The following is a 26,044-nucleotide window of genomic DNA, read 5'->3' as shown; positions in this document are numbered from 1 at the left end:
AATGTCATGATTATATTATCATAATTATTTCAATTATTTCAATGATGAAAAAAGCAAAGTGAAGTAATTTATACTCATATGCAACGGTTTTAAAAAGAGAATATAATATTCATGCATTTTGATCTTTATATTTTTATATGCAAAATATTTGAAAAAAAGCTCAATGTTTATGTTACGCTTTATAAATACAAAATGTACAAGTCACAGAGACAAATTTTATTTTGTGATATAAATTATTTCGTGAAAAGATATGATGTAAATATAATTAATGAATAATAAGAATATATATTTTACACAAAATTATGATTATATAATATAAATATATAAATATATCTGTATTATTGAGTATCAAGTATCATATTAAGATTAAATATCATCTGTTGTTTATGTATTTATATATCTGTTTACGTTTGTATTTGCGTATTTTTACATGTGTATAGATATATTATTTACGAAAGAATATATCGATATTTATATAAAAATACAAGATATCTCTTCTTTGAATGTGTGCAAAATTTGCTTCATCCGCCTTCCATTATCCATAAAAGAATGTTTCATATCATTTCTCAGCTTAATTAATTTATCAATTTTATGTATATTTATGACTTATCTCGTTAGATCATAAATTTAAGTCCTTTATTGTCTTAAAAAATTTAATTATCATTGACGAGTAATAATTGCTGAATAAAAGATGTTGTATAAAAATTAAATAAAACATGAAATGTGTTATATAAACGATAATTTAATTATATTATTACTTAATACATTAATATATTAAAAATATATTATAATAATTTACTATATAATAATTTAATATATTGTAATAACGATAATAACTGTACTATATTAGTGAAATACCGCAATATACAACATGAGACAACAATATGTATTATACATATATTATTGGTAATATATGTCTCTTGTTGTCGGCCCTATTTGCAGTAGTTGTTCTTTGACTATTTTTGCTGGCCTAGGCACGGGCTTTATTGGATTAAACTCCAATAACACTCACTTCAAATGATTGTATATTTTATACTATTTATTTGGGGATTTTTTTGTCAGAGAAAACTTTTGATCAGCACCACCTAATTAAAACGTGTTTCAATTTTAGCCAATTTGACCGAAGTCAAATTTCGTTTTTCAATGTTTATACAAAGTGTGAGTCCTTTGAACTTTATACTTCATATCGTTAATTATATAAGACGAAAAGTGTAATTGTCGAATATGTGTCAATTTAAGAATATCGATTAATTAACATCAACCGACAATGTAATATCGACACAGATTTCTTTTTTAAGTCTGCTTATGATGTCTGATGATTTTTTAATTCAAGAAAAGTGTAAAAATTTTTATGCAAATTCTATGCAAGCTCTATAAAAGTATCGATATCCTATAAATATAAAATATTACAAATACTTCGAATATTCGAACATGAAGAAATGCATCAGTTTTTCTTTTTGTCATATAATTATAAGCCGCACACAATTCTATGAAGTCGTAAATTTTGTTTTTATTATATTTTTTGAAATTGTCGGACCACCGATATTATGTGATTAATGATTCTATTCTAATATATTACAGTAATCCCTATTAGAAATCCCTATTAGAAATTTAGGAATTGAAGAAATGCGCAGCTGCTAATCCATATGCATCGACAATTTTAAATATTACAATATTATAAGATAAGTTATTCTTCTAATAACATTATTATTAGATTTTTTATTGTGTCGTTTAATTGTTGCGTCGAACGCATATATGAATATATCTTAATGCATTCTTTGCCATAATAATAAGGATAACAATAACAAATTGTTTATCATTTCTTAAAATAAAGATATAAAATTAAATAATTTTATAAGAAACGACAATAAAAAATTATTTGCAACTTGTATGTATTTTTTTCTCTCTCTTAATGATAAGAAATGATGAAAAAAAAAATCATATTTATGGTTACCTAAATAAATTCCTGGATATTTTCAGACGCTTGGGGTACCTGCATTCCTTTTATTCTTTCGCCGATTCTCTATCGCTTTTGGATTTTTTTGTCTTCTATCTTAGCTTATTCTTATTCTTTTTACCGTTTTCCCTTATCTGTTTCATAACTCTGGAATTTCTACCTGCGTTAGGGCCATAGGAGATTAGGGCCGTACAAAAAACTTAAGCAATAAAACTTAAAAATTGAAAGTGAACGCACAAAAGAGTTCTGCACAAGACGTTCTGGAAAACATCCTTTCCAAGAAATACAATTTCTTTGACTTGATAAATGATCACTGAAGGCCACCTACGTAGAAAAGTATGAATATTTTATGGCTGAGCTTTGCTCAGTAGAGAAAAGTATGTCTACACGTGTAGCTTTCCATCTCTTTATATACACAAGGTGCTAGCATAAACGCGCAATTGAAAAACTTTATTTAAGATATAAAGATATTCTGAATAATCTTTATTTCTTAAATAATGAGGTCGCACTGAACCTAGAGAATATATTGAGGTTTTTTTTTTAAACCTCAGAATGCATGTCGTACAATTACCGGATATTCGATGATATATTATAGGATTAATCTCTCTTTGGACATCTCTTTTTTAATTCAATTTTGGATGCTCGAATTACCTATAACATATTATTTTACATTTTCCAAAAAACAAAGGTAATTCCTATGTCAATTTTGCAACAATTTTTTTTATTAATTTGTTATAACTATATCAAGTTATATGCAATTCTTATAATATTTCTTATTGATATATTTCTTTAGAAAATTTTTTTCTAGAAATTATAGTAAATAACAAAAATGACTATTTTTACGATTTTCAATTTTTGTATTGCATAGAAAATTCGACCGTTGAAAATCGGCGAGCGGAATGTTACATCTGTTTCTCTCCTTTTCGCTTTACGCTTTTCATTTCCTTGCCTTTTTCATATGTGTGAGATTGCACTTTCACGCTTACAAGCCACTGATGCGAATTTGAGCCCGAGCACACCAGTGATTTTCCCCTTCCACTTGCGCGCGCGCGCGCGCACACACACACACACACACACACACACACACACACACACACACACACACACACACACACACACACACACACACACACAGAGAGAGAGAGAGAGAGAGAGAGGAGAGAGAGAGAGAGAGAGAGAGAGAGAGAGAGAGAAGAGAGGAGAGAGAGAGAGAGAGAGAGAGAGAGAGAGAGAGATGAGAGAGAGAGAGAGAGAGAGAGAGAGAGAGAGAGAAGAGAGAGAGAGAGAGAGAGAGAGAGAGAGAGAGAGAGAGAGAGAGAGAGAGAGAGAGAGAGAGAGAGAGAGAGAGAGAGAGAGAGAGACGCTCCGTCTATTCGTGTGCCTTGCGTGACGCGCGGATAATCTCACGGATAGTCGGAGCGTCACTGCGTGCGTAAGTAAGGAGGGGGAAACTCGCTGATATGGGGCGTGGCTCGACTATTCGCATCACTGTTGCAAGCATACAACTGGTGCAACGAATCATCAGGAGGATGGGACATCTCTGCGCATGCGTACAAAGCGAAGCGTCGGCTTGAGCGTGTCGTTTAGCGATCACGCGAGTTATTCCGATGAAATTCACGGAGTAGTAAGCGTCGTTCGTGTCTGAGAAGTCGAGTTTGAAAAATCGCCTATAGAAAGTGAGATTAAGCGGAATATAATTGCGCTAGTTGATTTGGTATCGGCAGATTTTAGTTTATTTCAGATTTGTGTTATTTGTATTATTTTCGAAAAAGATGTCGAGGAAATTCAACAAGTCAAAAATGTGGGGTGACCAAAACATCCGAGGAAACGAGAACAAGAGTTATTTCCGTAAGTATTTTCACAGTTCCGCGGTACATCGCATGCATGATTTCAGCGCATGATTTCAGCTTTCCGTTTTGTATTAAGCATATCTCTTTGGTATACACTCCGATATACCACACAATAGTACACATTCGATTTATCTTCCAGTATTGGTTTGTTTGTTGGATGTAGCTCATTTACGATTAGAGCCGGTTGAGCGATCGCGAGAAAATGAAATACTCGAGAGAAAAAGAATGTTAAATTCGCGAATACTTCGAAAGAAGAAGCGTTTTTACTTTGGAAATACGCGTAATGATACTAAACATGATAGGTCTGGTACTATAGATGTAATATTCCGGCCTGGGATTCTTAAATCTGTATCGTATAAATATCGTATACGAAAATCTATAACGTGTTATATAAATTTTAGGATTTTCATATGCAATATTTCCCGAGAATAACTCCTAACTCGATACTCGGTGAGATAATTAGAAAAATGCTTACACTGAAAAAAATTTCTTAAATTAGAAAAATATTTTTTAATTAATTTGAAAAAGAAAATAGCTTATTTAAATAATTGCAAAGACACTTTTCATTTGAAGGTTGTAATGTAATTGGAAATTGTAACATTATGCGAATTCAAGGAAATTATATAAAAACAGAACATAAATTCTCTTTATAATGACACACTTGAAATTAAATTTAATAAATACATATTTAGTATGTAAATCTTTATTTTTTTAAAGTTGTACTATTTAATTATGGAACATTCTTTTATTTAAAATAAAGAATTGTTGTTTTAATAAAAAGAATTTCTTAAAAAACTAATATTTTATATTTTAAGAAATATATGTTTATGTTTCAAGAAAAATCAATATTTCAAGAATTGTAGATGTTAATACACCAAAAATGTTTTGAAATTAAATAAAGAATTTGTTTAACAAAGCAACGCGTTTTATAAATAAAAAAAATTTATTTCACTAATAAATGAATGTATTTGTTTACTTTAATGAATAAGTTATTAATTTTAAAAATTATTTTATCAGTTTAGTGATATAATTTCTTTTTCTACATAATATCTGTTTTTGATTAATAAGTAATATTGTTTGTGCGTCGGAATTCGTATTATTGTGCAATCAAATAAGATTGTACGATAGGAAGAATTTTGAAGCACAAAGAATATTACTTATAATTAAAAACAAATATCATGTAGAAGAAAAACGAGAAACTAGGATCACGTGAATTACTTCGACTAATCGCTGAATCGTGGACAGTTATGTAATTGGTCAAAATAATTCTATAGATTTCCAAAGGAATATTCTATCTTTGAAACTATGAATTTTTGGACGCCTTCTATATAGAATAAAGCGACTGTGATTCGTATAAAACATTTCATATATATATATATATATATATATATATATATAATGCATACTATAAGTAATAAAATTTACATAAAATTAAATTTTCATAAAATTAATCATAAAATTAATACTAATTGAAAGTAAAAGAGAAAGAAACATGGTATTGAGTATCGCGCTCGCAATCGTAAACATATGCAACAAACAATGCAACAATATTAGAAAGTATTGAATTATACGGATAGAAGAACGGATAGAAGAAAGAAAATGCATTATAGCTTATCTAAAAATTTTATACACTTGTTTACGTCATAAACGTTAAAGAAATATATATGACACGGATTCATGGATTCTTGGCATAATTAGAGATAGTAATGAAGAATCGTTATTCATTAAAGGTGTTAGAATTATGAAATATTGTACTATTGAAATAATTATTATACATATTTTGTAATTTTACCATTTTGTCGTTATATTATATTCTTCTAGGTCGTGACAACATCAGAAGGAATAACGGTGGATCTAATATCGGTCCCATTAAACATTGCATATCATTTAAAAATGAAAGATTTAACAATAGGGAAATGTCGCGTAAATTGTCACTGGTGAATTTTAATAAGAATATTTTTCTGACTGATTCGAACAAAGATACAAGACGAGTCATAATTGGTCCAAGAAATAAAGATCAAGGAGACAGAGCTTGGCAAATCACGTCTCAGAGAAGAAACCACTCTATGCCGAACAAGAATAAGAATTTAAAAAGAGGTCAATCAGATTCTCTGTCGCGTCCTCTTCCTGTGATAAACTCCAATTATTATAGAATTATCATACCATATGGTTATAAATATGAGAAAGACAATGTAATAAGAGCCTTATTGAATTTTATGGCGCCTCAAATATTTGTTCCTATAATGTATAAGGTGATGGGAAAGGAAGTTAGTTTCTACGTAGACGATTACAAGACGGCAAATGCATTGGTAAATTGTGACCGCAAGATTACAATGATTGATGGGTTTAAATTGCAAGTAAGACTAGGGCAACGTAAAGGATTTCCAGTATGTGAGATTGACGACAAGTTGAAGGAACGATTAAAGCAAGCAATGGAAAAGAGATACGTTCGAGAGACAAATGCTTTAGATTTGTCCAAGTTCCATCTAGATCCAGATCTTGTCTCTGATTACCTTTGTGCATTGTTTCATCCTGACATATTGATGACTGTGTTGAATATTGTAGCCGAATATATTCCGAATTTGGAAGCCTTAAATTTGGAAGACAACAAATTACAGAATATCGAAGGGCTCAGCGTTTTAAGTGATAAATTCTTAAAACTGAAGATTTTTTACATTGGTAGAAACAAAGTGAGTATACACAGAATGAATATAGAAATATGTGCTGCGTTATGTTCATTTCCCTTTTGACGACTCAAATTTTACTAATTTACTTAATTTACTGTAGATCAGAGACATTCAGCAGCTTGATTCCATCAAGAATCTGGAACTCAGCGAATTGAAGTTAAGTGGAAATCCTGTGTGCAACAAATATAAATCTCAGCAAAGTGATTACGTTAGGTAACGTAACGTTCGAATGTAATCTTTTTTTTTTTTTTTTTTTTTTTTCTTTTTCTTTTACCTAAAATAGAGAAACAGAAGATAAGAGTAATACGATGATATGTTACATTTTATTTTTTTATTTTTATGTATTTTATATAATTCTCTTAGCTAAACGTCTTTAAATAATTAATTTTTTAGTAGTTTAATTTGGGCTTGCCGTTAAAAATATGCCGTTAAATTACAAATGCGCATATCTTTTCACTTTTGTTTTTAATTTTATCAAATACTATCGCGTGCAATTTTCTTTAAGTATTTCGGATAAATGATTTGCATTTTATATTTTTATCAGTTAACAAAAATCAGTTGTTCCTTTTTTTTTTTTTTCATTTATAGCGATATCCGGAAGCGGTTCCCAAAACTAATGCATTTAGTGAGTATCATATACATTGTTAGATACGCGTGTATTAAAATTCATCTAGTCCATCTTTTCGTGTGACACAAGCTTTTATCGTGTTCTGTAGGATGGTGTTGAATTGCCACGACCGATCGTCTTCGATGTAGATGAAACTAAAGTTCCTCCATCACAGAGAATGTTCGTTACCGATGTCACAGCGCGAGAGATTGCGGGTGTTTTTTTGCAACATTATTTCACGGTATTCGATAGTGAGAATCGCCAAGCCTTACTTAATGCATATGACAAAGACGCTAGCTTTAGCATGACTATAACCGATTCTTACAAGTAAGTGTTATGTACTATATATTGCTACGCTCTTTGTTTTCTTTCTGACGAATATTTGTACATTTCTACATTTGTCTCGGTAATATTTGTGAGTTATATATTGAGTTTTGATTTATTTTATTTTATATTATTTAATATAATTATTTTTGTTGCAGATTAAATGAATATTTTATGGGAAATCGGAATTTATTGAAAATAAATGACACGAACAAAAGACACAAGTTATTGAAACAGGGTAGATTACCCGTAGTTTCTCTATTATCAGAAATGCCACGAACAAGGCATTTGCTAAATACTTTTACTATGGACATCTCTCTTGTTACAGTAAGTGGTACTAATTTTTATTGTTACGGATGATATAGTATCATCATATACTGTCATGGTTACGTCATGGTACGGTATAAAAGAGGACGATATAATTACTTATTTAGTAAATAATTTATTTCTTATCTATTTGCAGCGAGCAATGATGTTCATCACACTAACGGGTTACTTCCAAGAGTTACTTAACAACAACAAGGACAACAAGGAACCCATTCGCCACTTCAATCGGACATTCATGATCGTTCCGGAAGGTGACGGATACTGTATTCGGAATGAGCAGTTGCATATCAGTCAACCGCCCGAGGCACAACTGAAGCAACTACGTCAGCAATTGAATCAGTTATCGTTAAATGATCAGCAAACTCAGCAAACGCCGGCGATGGAAGTCGTAGAAGTCGCAGAAGTCGCAGAAGTCGCAGAAGTGGCGATGACAATGGAACCCAGCGGGGAGATAAAACAGCAGATGACAATAACTTTAAGTCAGCAAACGACTATGAATCTGGAATGGAGCTTGAAATGTTTACGAGAAACGGGATGGAACTACGAGAACGCACTCTCCGCTTTTCAAGAATTTTGTAAATGTGGGCAGATACCACTAGAAGCGTTTACGAAGTAGATGCATGTGTGAGTATATAATACCCATCACTGTGATAATAGCTAGTCAAAGAGGAGAGAACAAATTTCTTGTAGAGTCTCAATTTCTTGTAGAGTCTCAACTCCATTTCAAATTATTCCGTTTATATTTAATCTTCTTTTCTTTTTTTTTGCATAAGGATTTACCTTTTGGCATTAGAATCTGAACAAAAAGTATTACTTAGGTTTTGTTTCCCATCAATTTTGTATCGCTTTGTATAGCAACAAAATATATTTCTATTAATTTTTACAAGGAGAGAAAAGTATTGGAAAAAGGAAGGAAATATATTAATACATATTGATATATTTAGGTTCTTTAACAAAAATATTTATTATAGACATATATATATATATATATATATATATATATATATATATATAATATTATTAGATATATTTCCGAAAGTGAGATAAATACCTGTGATCCTTGTTTAAGTAAAATAAAATAACAATTATGCGCATTTTATGTTCTTAAGAAAGCTGTTAAAAATCATTTACAATCTCGGTATGTCTCGAGAATATCGAGTTTTGTCTTTTTTCTATATTGATTTGTTTGATTTTTGAACAACTTTCAATATTATACATTACGATATTTAATGGTACATTATAAGTTAAAAGTTGTTGTTTAATTGATTATTTGTATGCCATATTGTCTGTTTCCTTTTGAAATCACAAGATAATTTACAAAATGGTAGAAAAAGAGTTTAATATTTTATTTAAATGTATATACATATTAACATTGTAAGAATAGAATATGAATGAATTTTTGGGAGTATCAATCATGTATATAAATATCAAGTCAAATATGATGAACTTTTGAGAAATGTACTTGAGAAACGTACTGAATTATCAAAAATTATTAGTTATTATTAGTTATTTTTATTATTTTTGTTGGTCGTTTTATTCTTTGTTTTTGTTATTGCTTTTATATCGATAGACATGCAATGTATGTAAATTGAAACAAAGATTATAAGTGCACGTTAACGATAAAATAAGTCGCATTACTGATTAATACTGGAATAGAACAGAACAATATGCCGCATATATAAGAAACATCTCTTTGTTATGTCTCTCTAATCTTCAGATTTTGCATAATATGAAATAACGAAAAAATTTCTTCCTATCTGTCTATAGAGAAAGAGAAATTAATTTTGCATTAAAATTAAGATACTAATTTAGATTTATAGTAGCAACATATCGACAAAAAATATGTTTTGGTATGACAGTTACATTTGTTATAAAAATTATTTTTATAATAGATAGATATTTATCATAAATCACATTTTTTCAATCATGGGTTCAAAATCGTCTACTACAAACATCATAATTTCTAAAATCTTTATCAATTTAATCGACTCGAAAGATATGAAAGAATAGAAATGTTATATTCCATAGCATCTTGCTGACTTTGTTAATTTTTCATATTTTTCATACGCAATGCGGCATTAAATATTACAGAAAACTTCAGATTTCCTTAAAAAGTATTTACGAGTGAGGCATAAATAAGAAAGATATCGATACTTTTAAAACAGTGAAAAAGTGAAAAAGAAATAACGTAATGAATTTTATAGAAGGGAATTATTTTTTATATGATATAAAGTAAAGGATTCTAGTTATGTTACAAAAACTAAAGTATCTCTATCTTTCTTTCTAAGAAGATGATTGCTAGTCGTACCTTTAAGAGTGCAATTTATATTACTCTGTACGTATTTATAACGTCATTATATAATAGACATAAGAAGTAAATATTTATATTATAAACGCGCGTCAAATAAATTAAAAAAATACAATACTTTTTTTTATATATTTCAAATTTATATTGATGTAAGGGATAAAGGGGTAAAGATTTATATTCTGTAGGATGGATTGCTTCACCTTTCGATAAACGATAAACGATTTCGCTTACTCTTACTTTTTCGCGTTCTCTTTTTCTTATTCGCAGTTTTATCTTCTAGATAAATTTATCCGAAAGTGGAGTAAATCGATCTTGAATGGATTTTATCGCGTGACAAAAATCAAGAGACAAAAACAAATTTTACCATACATATTTAAATTTATAATAGTTTTGAGTACGTTTTACTATGTCAAACAATTAAAAAAAAATAATTTTTACATTAGTATTGTAAATAGTAATCAAACAGTTTCTCAGAATTATGTTATTTAACATGCACACATGTACAATTAAAGGTGAATAGATTTATGTAAATTGTAGATAGCAGGTGAAGCAGGGCTTGCTTATATTATATTATATGAGTATAAATTATTTGACATTGCAATATTCATATTACCATTATTATTATTTTTTTATTTTACAATATATATTAGCCTTGTACATCAAGATGTACAATATGTATAATACATTCAGTTTTTATCTCATTTAAAATGACTTGCACACGCATTGACATCACACGCATACATAATTGATGGAACAATGAGAAACTATAAATATTGTAAAAACTAAAATAATGTCCTGTGATATTATGCTGTGAAGTTGTATCCTATTTTTTGACTTTGAAGTTGAAGGATACTACATGTTGGGAAACGAACTTGTTTCAGTTCGAGTCCTAAATGCCATGTTGCATTGAGAGAGAGAGAGAGAGAGAGAGAGAGAGAGAGAGAGAGAGAGAGAGAGAGATCTTGATTTCTGTTGAGGAATATAGAGGTTCGTTGCTAGAACGAAACGAAATGAACCTCTATGGTACTCGACAAATGATGCAAAAATTGATTAAATATATCACAGCTTACACCCCGCGATATAAAAGCGTAGTTTATATCGTCAGTGAGAATAACATGCTTATATCTCATTCATCTCTTAAATTAAGCACACTGCATGTGCTTAGCAGAATTCATCTTTGGTGTGAATATATTGTTAAATACAACATATATTTAAATCGTATCATTTAGTTATTAATGACATCTCGCGACATCATAATAATGTCATGATTATATTATCATAATTATTTCAATTATTTCAATGATGAAAAAAGCAAAGTGAAGTAATTTATACTCATATGCAACGGTTTTAAAAAGAGAATATAATATTCATGCATTTTGATCTTTATATTTTTATATGCAAAATATTTGAAAAAAAGCTCAATGTTTATGTTACGCTTTATAAATACAAAATGTACAAGTCACAGAGACAAATTTTATTTTGTGATATAAATTATTTCGTGAAAAGATATGATGTAAATATAATTAATGAATAATAAGAATATATATTTTACACAAAATTATGATTATATGATATATAATATAAATATATAAATATATCTGTATTATTGAGTATCATATTAAGATTAAATATCATCTGTTGTTTATGTATTTATATATCTGTTTACGTTTGTATTTGCGTATTTTTACATGTGTATAGATATATTATTTACGAAAGAATATATCGATATTTATATAAAAATACAAGATATCTCTTCTTTGAATGTGTGCAAAATTTGCTTCATCCGCCTTCCATTATCCATAAAAGAATGTTTCATATCATTTCTCAGCTTAATTAATTTATCAATTTTATGTATATTTATGACTTATCTCGTTAGATCATAAATTTAAGTCCTTTATTGTCTTAAAAAATTTAATTATCATTGACGAGTAATAATTGCTGAATAAAAGATGTTGTATAAAAATTAAATAAAACATGAAATGTGTTATATAAACGATAATTTAATTATATTATTACTTAATACATTAATATATTAAAAATATATTATAATAATTTACTATATAATAATTTAATATATTGTAATAACGATAATAACTGTACTATATTAGTGAAATACCGCAATATACAACATGAGACAACAATATGTATTATACATATATTATTGGTAATATATGTCTCTTGTTGTCGGCCCTATTTGCAGTAGTTGTTCTTTGACTATTTTTGCTGGCCTAGGCACGGGCTTTATTGGATTAAACTCCAATAACACTCACTTCAAATGATTGTATATTTTATACTATTTATTTGGGGATTTTTTTGTCAGAGAAAACTTTTGATCAGCACCACCTAATTAAAACGTGTTTCAATTTTAGCCAATTTGACCGAAGTCAAATTTCGTTTTTCAATGTTTATACAAAGTGTGAGTCCTTTGAACTTTATACTTCATATCGTTAATTATATAAGACGAAAAGTGTAATTGTCGAATATGTGTCAATTTAAGAATATCGATTAATTAACATCAACCGACAATGTAATATCGACACAGATTTCTTTTTTAAGTCTGCTTATGATGTCTGATGATTTTTTAATTCAAGAAAAGTGTAAAAATTTTTATGCAAATTCTATGCAAGCTCTATAAAAGTATCGATATCCTATAAATATAAAATATTACAAATACTTCGAATATTCGAACATGAAGAAATGCATCAGTTTTTCTTTTTGTCATATAATTATAAGCCGCACACAATTCTATGAAGTCGTAAATTTTGTTTTTATTATATTTTTTGAAATTGTCGGACCACCGATATTATGTGATTAATGATTCTATTCTAATATATTACAGTAATCCCTATTAGAAATCCCTATTAGAAATTTAGGAATTGAAGAAATGCGCAGCTGCTAATCCATATGCATCGACAATTTTAAATATTACAATATTATAAGATAAGTTATTCTTCTAATAACATTATTATTAGATTTTTTATTGTGTCGTTTAATTGTTGCGTCGAACGCATATATGAATATATCTTAATGCATTCTTTGCCATAATAATAAGGATAACAATAACAAATTGTTTATCATTTCTTAAAATAAAGATATAAAATTAAATAATTTTATAAGAAACGACAATAAAAAATTATTTGCAACTTGTATGTATTTTTTTCTCTCTCTTAATGATAAGAAATGATGAAAAAAAAAATCATATTTATGGTTACCTAAATAAATTCCTGGATATTTTCAGACGCTTGGGGTACCTGCATTCCTTTTATTCTTTCGCCGATTCTCTATCGCTTTTGGATTTTTTTGTCTTCTATCTTAGCTTATTCTTATTCTTTTTACCGTTTTCCCTTATCTGTTTCATAACTCTGGAATTTCTACCTGCGTTAGGGCCATAGGAGATTAGGGCCGTACAAAAAACTTAAGCAATAAAACTTAAAAATTGAAAGTGAACGCACAAAAGAGTTCTGCACAAGACGTTCTGGAAAACATCCTTTCCAAGAAATACAATTTCTTTGACTTGATAAATGATCACTGAAGGCCACCTACGTAGAAAAGTATGAATATTTTATGGCTGAGCTTTGCTCAGTAGAGAAAAGTATGTCTACACGTGTAGCTTTCCATCTCTTTATATACACAAGGTGCTAGCATAAACGCGCAATTGAAAAACTTTATTTAAGATATAAAGATATTCTGAATAATCTTTATTTCTTAAATAATGAGGTCGCACTGAACCTAGAGAATATATTGAGGTTTTTTTTTTAAACCTCAGAATGCATGTCGTACAATTACCGGATATTCGATGATATATTATAGGATTAATCTCTCTTTGGACATCTCTTTTTTAATTCAATTTTGGATGCTCGAATTACCTATAACATATTATTTTACATTTTCCAAAAAACAAAGGTAATTCCTATGTCAATTTTGCAACAATTTTTTTTATTAATTTGTTATAACTATATCAAGTTATATGCAATTCTTATAATATTTCTTATTGATATATTTCTTTAGAAAATTTTTTTCTAGAAATTATAGTAAATAACAAAAATGACTATTTTTACGATTTTCAATTTTTGTATTGCATAGAAAATTCGACCGTTGAAAATCGGCGAGCGGAATGTTACATCTGTTTCTCTCCTTTTCGCTTTACGCTTTTCATTTCCTTGCCTTTTTCATATGTGTGAGATTGCACTTTCACGCTTACAAGCCACTGATGCGAATTTGAGCCCGAGCACACCAGTGATTTTCCCCTTCCACTTGCGCGCGCGCGCGCGCTCACACACACACACACACACACACACACACACACACACACACACACACACACAGAGAGAGAGAGAGAGAGAGAGAGAGAGAGAGAGAGAGAGAGAGAGAGAGAGAGAGAGAGAGAGAGAGAGAGAGAGAGAGAGAGAGAGAGAGAGAGAGAGAGAGAGAGAGAGAGAGAGAGAGAGAGAGAGAGAGAGAGAGAGAGAGAGAGAGAGAGAGAGAGAGAGAGAGAGAGAGAGAGAGAGACGCTCCGTCTATTCGTGTGCCTTGCGTGACGCGCGGATAATCTCACGGATAGTCGGAGCGTCACTGCGTGCGTAAGTAAGGAGGGGGAAACTCGCTGATATGGGGCGTGGCTCGACTATTCGCATCACTGTTGCAAGCATACAACTGGTGCAACGAATCATCAGGAGGATGGGACATCTCTGCGCATGCGTACAAAGCGAAGCGTCGGCTTGAGCGTGCCGTTTAGCGATCACGCGAGTTATTCCGATGAAATTCACGGAGTAGTAAGCGTCGTTCGTGTCTGAGAAGTCGAGTTTGAAAAATCGCCTATAGAAAGTGAGATTAAGCGGAATATAATTGCGCTAGTTGATTTGGTATCGGCAGATTTTAGTTTATTTCAGATTTGTGTTATTTGTATTATTTTCGAAAAAGATGTCGAGGAAATTCAACAAGTCAAAAATGTGGGGTGACCAAAACATCCGAGGAAACGAGAACAAGAGTTATTTCCGTAAGTATTTTCACAGTTCCGCGGTACATCGCATGCATGATTTCAGCGCATGATTTCAGCTTTCCGTTTTGTATTAAGCATATCTCTTTGGTATACACTCCGATATACCACACAATAGTACACATTCGATTTATCTTCCAGTATTGGTTTGTTTGTTGGATGTAGCTCATTTACGATTAGAGCCGGTTGAGCGATCGCGAGAAAATGAAATACTCGAGAGAAAAAGAATGTTAAATTCGCGAATACTTCGAAAGAAGAAGCGTTTTTACTTTGGAAATACGCGTAATGATACTAAACATGATAGGTCTGGTACTATAGATGTAATATTCCGGCCTGGGATTCTTAAATCTGTATCGTATAAATATCGTATACGAAAATCTATAACGTGTTATATAAATTTTAGGATTTTCATATGCAATATTTCCCGAGAATAACTCCTAACTCGATACTCGGTGAGATAATTAGAAAAATGCTTACACTGAAAAAAATTTCTTAAATTAGAAAAATATTTTTTAATTAATTTGAAAAAGAAAATAGCTTATTTAAATAATTGCAAAGACACTTTTCATTTGAAGGTTGTAATGTAATTGGAAATTGTAACATTATGCGAATTCAAGGAAATTATATAAAAACAGAACATAAATTCTCTTTATAATGACACACTTGAAATTAAATTTAATAAATACATATTTAGTATGTAAATCTTTATTTTTTTAAAGTTGTACTATTTAATTATGGAACATTCTTTTATTTAAAATAAAGAATTGTTGTTTTAATAAAAAGAATTTCTTAAAAAACTAATATTTTATATTTTAAGAAATATATGTTTATGTTTCAAGAAAAATCAATATTTCAAGAATTGTAGATGTTAATACACCAAAAATGTTTTGAAATTAAATAAAGAATTTGTTTAACAAAGCAACGCGTTTTATAAATAAAAAAAATTTATTTCACTAATAAATGAATGTATTTGTTTACTTTAATGAATAAGTTATTAATTTTAAAAATTATTTTATCAGTTTAGTGATATAATTTCTTTTTCTACATAATATCTGTTTTTGATTAATAAGTAATATTGTTTGTGCGTCGGAATTCGTATTATTGTGCAATCAAATAAGATTGTACGATAGGAAGAATTTTGAAGCACAAAGAATATTACTTATAATTAAAAACAAATATCATGTAGAAGAAAAACGAGAAACTAGGATCACGTGAATTACTTCGACTAATCGCTGAATCGTGGACAGTTATGTAATTGGTCAAAATAATTCTATAGATTTCCAAAGGAATATTCTATCTTTGAAACTATGAATTTTTGGACGCCTTCTATATAGAATAAAGCGACTGTGATTCGTATAAAACATTTCATATATATATATATATATATATATATATATATATATATAATGCATACTATAAGTAATAAAATTTACATAAAATTAAATTTTCATAAAATTAATCATAAAATTAATACTAATTGAAAGTAAAAGAGAAAGAAACATGGTATTGAGTATCGCGCTCGCAATCGTAAACATATGCAACAAACAATGCAACAATATTAGAAAGTATTGAATTATACGGATAGAAGAACGGATAGAAGAAAGAAAATGCATTATAGCTTATCTAAAAATTTTATACACTTGTTTACGTCATAAACGTTAAAGAAATATATATGACACGGATTCATGGATTCTTGGCATAATTAGAGATAGTAATGAAGAATCGTTATTCATTAAAGGTGTTAGAATTATGAAATATTGTACTATTGAAATAATTATTATACATATTTTGTAATTTTACCATTTTGTCGTTATATTATATTCTTCTAGGTCGTGACAACATCAGAAGGAATAACGGTGGATCTAATATCGGTCCCATTAAACATTGCATATCATTTAAAAATGAAAGATTTAACAATAGGGAAATGTCGCGTAAATTGTCACTGGTGAATTTTAATAAGAATATTTTTCTGACTGATTCGAACAAAGATACAAGACGAGTCATAATTGGTCCAAGAAATAAAGATCAAGGAGACAGAGCTTGGCAAATCACGTCTCAGAGAAGAAACCACTCTATGCCGAACAAGAATAAGAATTTAAAAAGAGGTCAATCAGATTCTCTGTCGCGTCCTCTTCCTGTGATAAACTCCAATTATTATAGAATTATCATACCATATGGTTATAAATATGAGAAAGACAATGTAATAAGAGCCTTATTGAATTTTATGGCGCCTCAAATATTTGTTCCTATAATGTATAAGGTGATGGGAAAGGAAGTTAGTTTCTACGTAGACGATTATAAGACGGCAAATGCATTGGTAAATTGTGACCGCAAGATTACAATGATTGATGGGTTTAAATTGCAAGTAAGACTAGGGCAACGTAAAGGATTTCCAGTATGTGAGATTGACGACAAGTTGAAGGAACGATTAAAGCAAGCAATGGAAAAGAGATACGTTCGAGAGACAAATGCTTTAGATTTGTCCAAGTTCCATCTAGATCCAGATCTTGTCTCTGATTACCTTTGTGCATTGTTTCATCCTGACATATTGATGACTGTGTTGAATATTGTAGCCGAATATATTCCGAATTTGGAAGCCTTAAATTTGGAAGACAACAAATTACAGAATATCGAAGGGCTCAGCGTTTTAAGTGATAAATTCTTAAAACTGAAGATTTTTTACATTGGTAGAAACAAAGTGAGTATACACAGAATGAATATAGAAATATGTGCTGCGCTATGTTCATTTCCCTTTTGACGACTCAAATTTTACTAATTTACTTAATTTACTGTAGATCAGAGACATTCAGCAGCTTGATTCCATCAAGAATCTGGAACTCAGCGAATTGAAGTTAAGTGGAAATCCTGTGTGCAACAAATATAAATCTCAGCAAAGTGATTACGTTAGGTAACGTAACGTTCGAATGTAATCTTTTTTTTTTTTTTTTTTTTTTCTTTTTCTTTTACCTAAAATAGAGAAACAGAAGATAAGAGTAATACGATGATATGTTACATTTTATTTTTTTATTTTTATGTATTTTATATAATTCTCTTAGCTAAACGTCTTTAAATAATTAATTTTTTAGTAGTTTAATTTGGGCTTGCCGTTAAAAATATGCCGTTAAATTACAAATGCGCATATCTTTTCACTTTTGTTTTTAATTTTATCAAATACTATCGCGTGCAATTTTCTTTAAGTATTTCGGATAAATGATTTGCATTTTATATTTTTATCAGTTAACAAAAATCAGTTGTTCCTTTTTTTTTTTTTCATTTATAGCGATATCCGGAAGCGGTTCCCAAAACTAATGCATTTAGTGAGTATCATATACATTGTTAGATACGCGTGTATTAAAATTCATCTAGTCCATCTTTTCGTGTGACACAAGCTTTTATCGTGTTCTGTAGGATGGTGTTGAATTGCCACGACCGATCGTCTTCGATGTAGATGAAACTAAAGTTCCTCCATCACAGAGAATGTTCGTTACCGATGTCACAGCGCGAGAGATTGCGGGTGTTTTTTTGCAACATTATTTCACGGTATTCGATAGTGAGAATCGCCAAGCCTTACTTAATGCATATGACAAAGACGCTAGCTTTAGCATGACTATAACCGATTCTTACAAGTAAGTGTTATGTACTATATATTGCTACGCTCTTTGTTTTCTTTCTGACGAATATTTGTACATTTCTACATTTGTCTCGGTAATATTTGTGAGTTATATATTGAGTTTTGATTTATTTTATTTTATATTATTTAATATAATTATTTTTGTTGCAGATTAAATGAATATTTTATGGGAAATCGGAATTTATTGAAAATAAATGACACGAACAAAAGACACAAGTTATTGAAACAGGGTAGATTACCCGTAGTTTCTCTATTATCAGAAATGCCACGAACAAGGCATTTGCTAAATACTTTTACTATGGACATCTCTCTTGTTACAGTAAGTGGTACTAATTTTTATTGTTACGGATGATATAGTATCATCATATACTGTCATGGTTACGTCATGGTACGGTATAAAAGAGGACGATATAATTACTTATTTAGTAAATAATTTATTTCTTATCTATTTGCAGCGAGCAATGATGTTCATCACACTAACGGGTTACTTCCAAGAGTTACTTAACAACAACAAGGACAACAAGGAACCCATTCGCCACTTCAATCGGACATTCATGATCGTTCCGGAAGGTGACGGATACTGTATTCGGAATGAGCAGTTGCATATCAGTCAACCGCCCGAGGCACAACTGAAGCAACTACGTCAGCAATTGAATCAGTTATCGTTAAATGATCAGCAAACTCAGCAAACGCCGGCGATGGAAGTCGTAGAAGTCGCAGAAGTCGCAGAAGTCGCAGAAGTGGCGATGACAATGGAACCCAGCGGGGAGATAAAACAGCAGATGACAATAACTTTAAGTCAGCAAACGACTATGAATCTGGAATGGAGCTTGAAATGTTTACGAGAAACGGGATGGAACTACGAGAACGCACTCTCCGCTTTTCAAGAATTTTGTAAATGTGGGCAGATACCACTAGAAGCGTTTACGAAGTAGATGCATGTGTGAGTATATAATACCCATCACTGTGATAATAGCTAGTCAAAGAGGAGAGAACAAATTTCTTGTAGAGTCTCAATTTCTTGTAGAGTCTCAACTCCATTTCAAATTATTCCGTTTATATTTAATCTTCTTTTCTTTTTTTTTGCATAAGGATTTACCTTTTGGCATTAGAATCTGAACAAAAAGTATTACTTAGGTTTTGTTTCCCATCAATTTTGTATCGCTTTGTATAGCAACAAAATATATTTCTATTAATTTTTACAAGGAGAGAAAAGTATTGGAAAAAGGAAGGAAATATATTAATACATATTGATATATTTAGGTTCTTTAACAAAAATATTTATTATAGACATAATATATATATATATATATATATATATATATATATATAATATTATTAGATATATTTCCGAAAGTGAGATAAATACCTGTGATCCTTGTTTAAGTAAAATAAAATAACAATTATGCGCATTTTATGTTCTTAAGAAAGCTGTTAAAAATCATTTACAATCTCGGTATGTCTCGAGAATATCGAGTTTTGTCTTTTTTCTATATTGATTTGTTTGATTTTTGAACAACTTTCAATATTATACATTACGATATTTAATGGTACATTATAAGTTAAAAGTTGTTGTTTAATTGATTATTTGTATGCCATATTGTCTGTTTCCTTTTGAAATCACAAGATAATTTACAAAATGGTAGAAAAAGAGTTTAATATTTTATTTAAATGTATATACATATTAACATTGTAAGAATAGAATATGAATGAATTTTTGGGAGTATCAATCATGTATATAAATATCAAGTCAAATATGATGAACTCTTGAGAAATGTACTTGAGAAACGTACTGAATTATCAAAAATTATTAGTTATTATTAGTTATTTTTATTATTTTTGTTGGTCGTTTTATTCTTTGTTTTTGTTATTGCTTTTATATCGATAGACATGCAATGTATGTAAATTGAAACAAAGATTATAAGTGCACGTTAACGATAAAATAAGTCGCATTACTGATTAATACTGGAATAGAACAGAACAATATGCCGCATATATAAGAAACATCTCTTTGTTATGTCTCTCTAATCTTCAGATTTTGCATAATATGAAATAACGAAAAAATTTCTTCCTATCTGTCTATAGAGAAAGAGAAATTAATTTTGCATTAAAATTAAGATACTAATTTAGATTTATAGTAGCAACATATCGACAAAAAATATGTTTTGGTATGACAGTTACATTTGTTATAAAAATTATTTTTATAATAGATAGATATTTATCATAAATCACATTTTTTCAATCATGGGTTCAAAATCGTCTACTACAAACATCATAATTTCTAAAATCTTTATCAATTTAATCGACTCGAAAGATATGAAAGAATAGAAATGTTATATTCCATAGCATCTTGCTGACTTTGTTAATTTTTCATATTTTTCATACGCAATGCGGCATTAAATATTACAGAAAACTTCAGATTTCCTTAAAAAGTATTTACGAGTGAGGCATAAATAAGAAAGATATCGATACTTTTAAAACAGTGAAAAAGTGAAAAAGAAATAACGTAATGAATTTTATAGAAGGGAATTATTTTTTATATGATATAAAGTAAAGGATTCTAGTTATGTTACAAAAACTAAAGTATCTCTATCTTTCTTTCTAAGAAGATGATTGCTAGTCGTACCTTTAAGAGTGCAATTTATATTACTCTGTACGTATTTATAACGTCATTATATAATAGACATAAGAAGTAAATATTTATATTATAAACGCGCGTCAAATAAATTAAAAAAATACAATACTTTTTTTTATATATTTCAAATTTATATTGATGTAAGGGATAAAGGGGTAAAGATTTATATTCTGTAGGATGGATTGCTTCACCTTTCGATAAACGATAAACGATTTCGCTTACTCTTACTTTTTCGCGTTCTCTTTTTCTTATTCGCAGTTTTATCTTCTAGATAAATTTATCCGAAAGTGGAGTAAATCGATCTTGAATGGATTTTATCGCGTGACAAAAATCAAGAGACAAAAACAAATTTTACCATACATATTTAAATTTATAATAGTTTTGAGTATGTTTTACTATGTCAAACAATTAAAAAAAAATAATTTTTACATTAGTATTGTAAATAGTAATCAAACAGTTTCTCAGAATTATGTTATTTAACATGCACACATGTACAATTAAAGGTGAATAGATTTATGTAAATTGTAGATAGCAGGTGAAGCAGGGCTTGCTTATATTATATTATATGAGTATAAATTATTTGACATTGCAATATTCATATTACCATTATTATTATTTTTTTATTTTACAATATATATTAGCCTTGTACATCAAGATGTACAATATGTATAATACATTCAGTTTTTATCTCATTTAAAATGACTTGCACACGCATTGACATCACACGCATACATAATTGATGGAACAATGAGAAACTATAAATATTGTAAAAACTAAAATAATGTCCTGTGATATTATGCTGTGAAGTTGTATCCTATTTTTTGACTTTGAAGTTGAAGGATACTACATGTTGGGAAACGAACTTGTTTCAGTTCGAGTCCTAAATGCCATGTTGCATTGAGAGAGAGAGAGAGAGAGAGAGAGAGAGAGAGAGAGAGAGAGAGAGAGAGAGATCTTGATTTCTGTTGAGGAATATAGAGGTTCGTTGCTAGAACGAAACGAAATGAACCTCTATGGTACTCGACAAATGATGCAAAAATTGATTAAATATATCACAGCTTACACCCCGCGATATAAAAGCGTAGTTTATATCGTCAGTGAGAATAACATGCTTATATCTCATTCATCTCTTAAATTAAGCACACTGCATGTGCTTAGCAGAATTCATCTTTGGTGTGAATATATTGTTAAATACAACATATATTTAAATCGTATCATTTAGTTATTAATGACATCTCGCGACATCATAATAATGTCATGATTATATTATCATAATTATTTCAATTATTTCAATGATGAAAAAAGCAAAGTGAAGTAATTTATACTCATATGCAACGGTTTTAAAAAGAGAATATAATATTCATGCATTTTGATCTTTATATTTTTATATGCAAAATATTTGAAAAAAAGCTCAATGTTTATGTTACGCTTTATAAATACAAAATGTACAAGTCACAGAGACAAATTTTATTTTGTGATATAAATTATTTCGTGAAAAGATATGATGTAAATATAATTAATGAATAATAAGAATATATATTTTACACAAAATTATGATTATATGATATATAATATAAATATATAAATATATCTGTATTATTGAGTATCATATTAAGATTAAATATCATCTGTTGTTTATGTATTTATATATCTGTTTACGTTTGTATTTGCGTATTTTTACATGTGTATAGATATATTATTTACGAAAGAATATATCGATATTTATATAAAAATACAAGATATCTCTTCTTTGAATGTGTGCAAAATTTGCTTCATCCGCCTTCCATTATCCATAAAAGAATGTTTCATATCATTTCTCAGCTTAATTAATTTATCAATTTTATGTATATTTATGACTTATCTCGTTAGATCATAAATTTAAGTCCTTTATTGTCTTAAAAAATTTAATTATCATTGACGAGTAATAATTGCTGAATAAAAGATGTTGTATAAAAATTAAATAAAACATGAAATGTGTTATATAAACGATAATTTAATTATATTATTACTTAATACATTAATATATTAAAAATATATTATAATAATTTACTATATAATAATTTAATATATTGTAATAACGATAATAACTGTACTATATTAGTGAAATACCGCAATATACAACATGAGACAACAATATGTATTATACATATATTATTGGTAATATATGTCTCTTGTTGTCGGCCCTATTTGCAGTAGTTGTTCTTTGACTATTTTTGCTGGCCTAGGCACGGGCTTTATTGGATTAAACTCCAATAACACTCACTTCAAATGATTGTATATTTTATACTACTTATTTGGGGATTTTTTGTCAGAGAAAACTTTTGATCAGCACCACCTAATTAAAACGTGTTTCAATTTTAGCCAATTTGACCGAAGTCAAATTTCGTTTTTCAATGTTTATACAAAGTGTGAGTCCTTTGAACTTTATACTTCATATCGTTAATTATATAAGACGAAAAGTGTAATTGTCGAATATGTGTCAATTTAAGAATATCGATTAATTAACATCAACCGACAATGTAATATCGACACAGATTTCTTTTTTAAGTCTGCTTATGATGTCTGATGATTTTTTAATTCAAGAAAAGTGTAAAAATTTTTATGCAAATTCTATGCAAGCTCTATAAAAGTATCGATATCCTATAAATATAAAATATTACAAATACTTCGAATATTCGAACATGAAGAAATGCATCAGTTTTTCTTTTTGTCATATAATTATAAGCCGCACACAATTCTATGAAGTCGTAAATTTTGTTTTTATTATATTTTTTGAAATTGTCGGACCACCGATATTATGTGATTAATGATTCTATTCTAATATATTACAGTAATCCCTATTAGAAATCCCTATTAGAAATTTAGGAATTGAAGAAATGCGCAGCTGCTAATCCATATGCATCGACAATTTTAAATATTACAATATTATAAGATAAGTTATTCTTCTAATAACATTATTATTAGATTTTTTATTGTGTCGTTTAATTGTTGCGTCGAACGCATATATGAATATATCTTAATGCATTCTTTGCCATAATAATAAGGATAACAATAACAAATTGTTTATCATTTCTTAAAATAAAGATATAAAATTAAATAATTTTATAAGAAACGACAATAAAAAATTATTTGCAACTTGTATGTATTTTTTTCTCTCTCTTAATGATAAGAAATGATGAAAAAAAAAATCATATTTATGGTTACCTAAATAAATTCCTGGATATTTTCAGACGCTTGGGGTACCTGCATTCCTTTTATTCTTTCGCCGATTCTCTATCGCTTTTGGATTTTTTTGTCTTCTATCTTAGCTTATTCTTATTCTTTTTACCGTTTTCCCTTATCTGTTTCATAACTCTGGAATTTCTACCTGCGTTAGGGCCATAGGAGATTAGGGCCGTACAAAAAACTTAAGCAATAAAACTTAAAAATTGAAAGTGAACGCACAAAAGAGTTCTGCACAAGACGTTCTGGAAAACATCCTTTCCAAGAAATACAATTTCTTTGACTTGATAAATGATCACTGAAGGCCACCTACGTAGAAAAGTATGAATATTTTATGGCTGAGCTTTGCTCAGTAGAGAAAAGTATGTCTACACGTGTAGCTTTCCATCTCTTTATATACACAAGGTGCTAGCATAAACGCGCAATTGAAAAACTTTATTTAAGATATAAAGATATTCTGAATAATCTTTATTTCTTAAATAATGAGGTCGCACTGAACCTAGAGAATATATTGAGGTTTTTTTTTTAAACCTCAGAATGCATGTCGTACAATTACCGGATATTCGATGATATATTATAGGATTATCTCTCTTTGGACATCTCTTTTTTAATTCAATTTTGGATGCTCGAATTACCTATAACATATTATTTTACATTTTCCAAAAAACAAAGGTAATTCCTATGTCAATTTTGCAACAATTTTTTTTATTAATTTGTTATAACTATATCAAGTTATATGCAATTCTTATAATATTTCTTATTGATATATTTCTTTAGAAAATTTTTTTCTAGAAATTATAGTAAATAACAAAAATGACTATTTTTACGATTTTCAATTTTTGTATTGCATAGAAAATTCGACCGTTGAAAATCGGCGAGCGGAATGTTACATCTGTTTCTCTCCTTTTCGCTTTACGCTTTTCATTTCCTTGCCTTTTTCATATGTGTGAGATTGCACTTTCACGCTTACAAGCCACTGATGCGAATTTGAGCCCGAGCACACCAGTGATTTTCCCCTTCCACTTGCGCGCGCGCGCGCGCTCACACACACACACACACACACACACACACACACACACACACACACACACAGAGAGAGAGAGAGAGAGAGAGAGAGAGAGAGAGAGAGAGAGAGAGAGAGAGAGAGAGAGAGAGAGAGAGAGAGAGAGAGAGAGAGAGAGAGAGAGAGAGAGAGAGAGAGAGAGAGAGAGAGAGAGAGAGAGAGAGAGAGAGAGAGAGACGCTCCGTCTATTCGTGTGCCTTGCGTGACGCGCGGATAATCTCACGGATAGTCGGAGCGTCACTGCGTGCGTAAGTAAGGAGGGGGAAACTCGCTGATATGGGGCGTGGCTCGACTATTCGCATCACTGTTGCAAGCATACAACTGGTGCAACGAATCATCAGGAGGATGGGACATCTCTGCGCATGCGTACAAAGCGAAGCGTCGGCTTGAGCGTGCCGTTTAGCGATCACGCGAGTTATTCCGATGAAATTCACGGA

General features: G+C 29.7%; 2 protein-coding genes and 2 long non-coding RNA genes across 4 annotated transcripts; 2 read left to right on the top strand and 2 right to left on the bottom strand.

Moving 5' to 3' along the window:
- Positions 1-1,356: 1,356 nt before the first annotated feature.
- LOC148935826 (uncharacterized) lies at positions 1,357-3,100 on the bottom strand. Its single transcript, XR_016140086.1, has 3 exons — positions 2,529-3,100; positions 2,195-2,281; positions 1,357-2,117 (listed from the first exon to the last, which is right to left on the bottom strand). It is a non-coding gene; the product is annotated as an uncharacterized LOC148935826 (long non-coding RNA).
- A 458-nt stretch (positions 3,101-3,558) lies between these two features.
- On the top strand, positions 3,559-8,719 carry LOC148935825 (nuclear RNA export factor 1-like). The gene is made up of 7 exons (XM_089080579.1): positions 3,559-3,805; positions 5,629-6,497; positions 6,595-6,707; positions 7,083-7,119; positions 7,211-7,428; positions 7,584-7,752; positions 7,889-8,719. The coding sequence occupies exons 1-7, from the start codon at positions 3,730-3,732 to the stop codon at positions 8,366-8,368; spliced, it is 1,962 nt and encodes a 653-aa protein (XP_088936705.1). The 5' UTR covers positions 3,559-3,729; the 3' UTR covers positions 8,369-8,719.
- A 3,955-nt stretch (positions 8,720-12,674) lies between these two features.
- LOC148935824 (uncharacterized) lies at positions 12,675-14,491 on the bottom strand. Its single transcript, XR_016140088.1, has 3 exons — positions 13,847-14,491; positions 13,513-13,599; positions 12,675-13,435 (listed from the first exon to the last, which is right to left on the bottom strand). It is a non-coding gene; the product is annotated as an uncharacterized LOC148935824 (long non-coding RNA).
- Positions 14,492-14,829: 338 nt separating this feature from the next.
- Positions 14,830-23,308, top strand: LOC148935823 (nuclear RNA export factor 1-like). The gene is made up of 7 exons (XM_089080576.1): positions 14,830-15,056; positions 16,886-17,754; positions 17,852-17,964; positions 18,337-18,373; positions 18,465-18,682; positions 18,838-19,006; positions 19,143-23,308. The coding sequence occupies exons 1-7, from the start codon at positions 14,981-14,983 to the stop codon at positions 19,620-19,622; spliced, it is 1,962 nt and encodes a 653-aa protein (XP_088936702.1). The 5' UTR covers positions 14,830-14,980; the 3' UTR covers positions 19,623-23,308.
- The last annotated feature ends 2,736 nt before the right edge of the window (positions 23,309-26,044 follow it).

The sequence above is a fragment of the Pogonomyrmex barbatus genome, unplaced genomic scaffold, assembly GCF_055798465.1.
Source record: "Pogonomyrmex barbatus isolate J1 unplaced genomic scaffold, ASM5579846v1 scaffold39, whole genome shotgun sequence".
NCBI classification, from domain to species: domain Eukaryota; kingdom Metazoa; phylum Arthropoda; class Insecta; order Hymenoptera; family Formicidae; genus Pogonomyrmex; species Pogonomyrmex barbatus.
This window is presented reverse-complemented; position numbering and strand designations above follow the sequence as displayed.

Excerpts from the sequence above, each read along its gene's own strand:
- LOC148935825 (XM_089080579.1), top strand. The coding sequence starts at position 3,730 with ATGTCGAGGAAATTCAACAAGTCAAAAATGTGGGGTGACCAAAACATC. Across the intron at positions 6,708-7,082 it reads CAGCAAAGTGATTACGTTAG|CGATATCCGGAAGCGGTTCC; the intron begins GTAACGTAACGT and ends TTTCATTTATAG. Across the intron at positions 7,753-7,888 it reads TGGACATCTCTCTTGTTACA|CGAGCAATGATGTTCATCAC; the intron begins GTAAGTGGTACT and ends ATCTATTTGCAG.
- LOC148935823 (XM_089080576.1), top strand. The coding sequence starts at position 14,981 with ATGTCGAGGAAATTCAACAAGTCAAAAATGTGGGGTGACCAAAACATC. Across the intron at positions 15,057-16,885 it reads CGAGAACAAGAGTTATTTCC|GTCGTGACAACATCAGAAGG; the intron begins GTAAGTATTTTC and ends ATATTCTTCTAG. Across the intron at positions 19,007-19,142 it reads TGGACATCTCTCTTGTTACA|CGAGCAATGATGTTCATCAC; the intron begins GTAAGTGGTACT and ends ATCTATTTGCAG.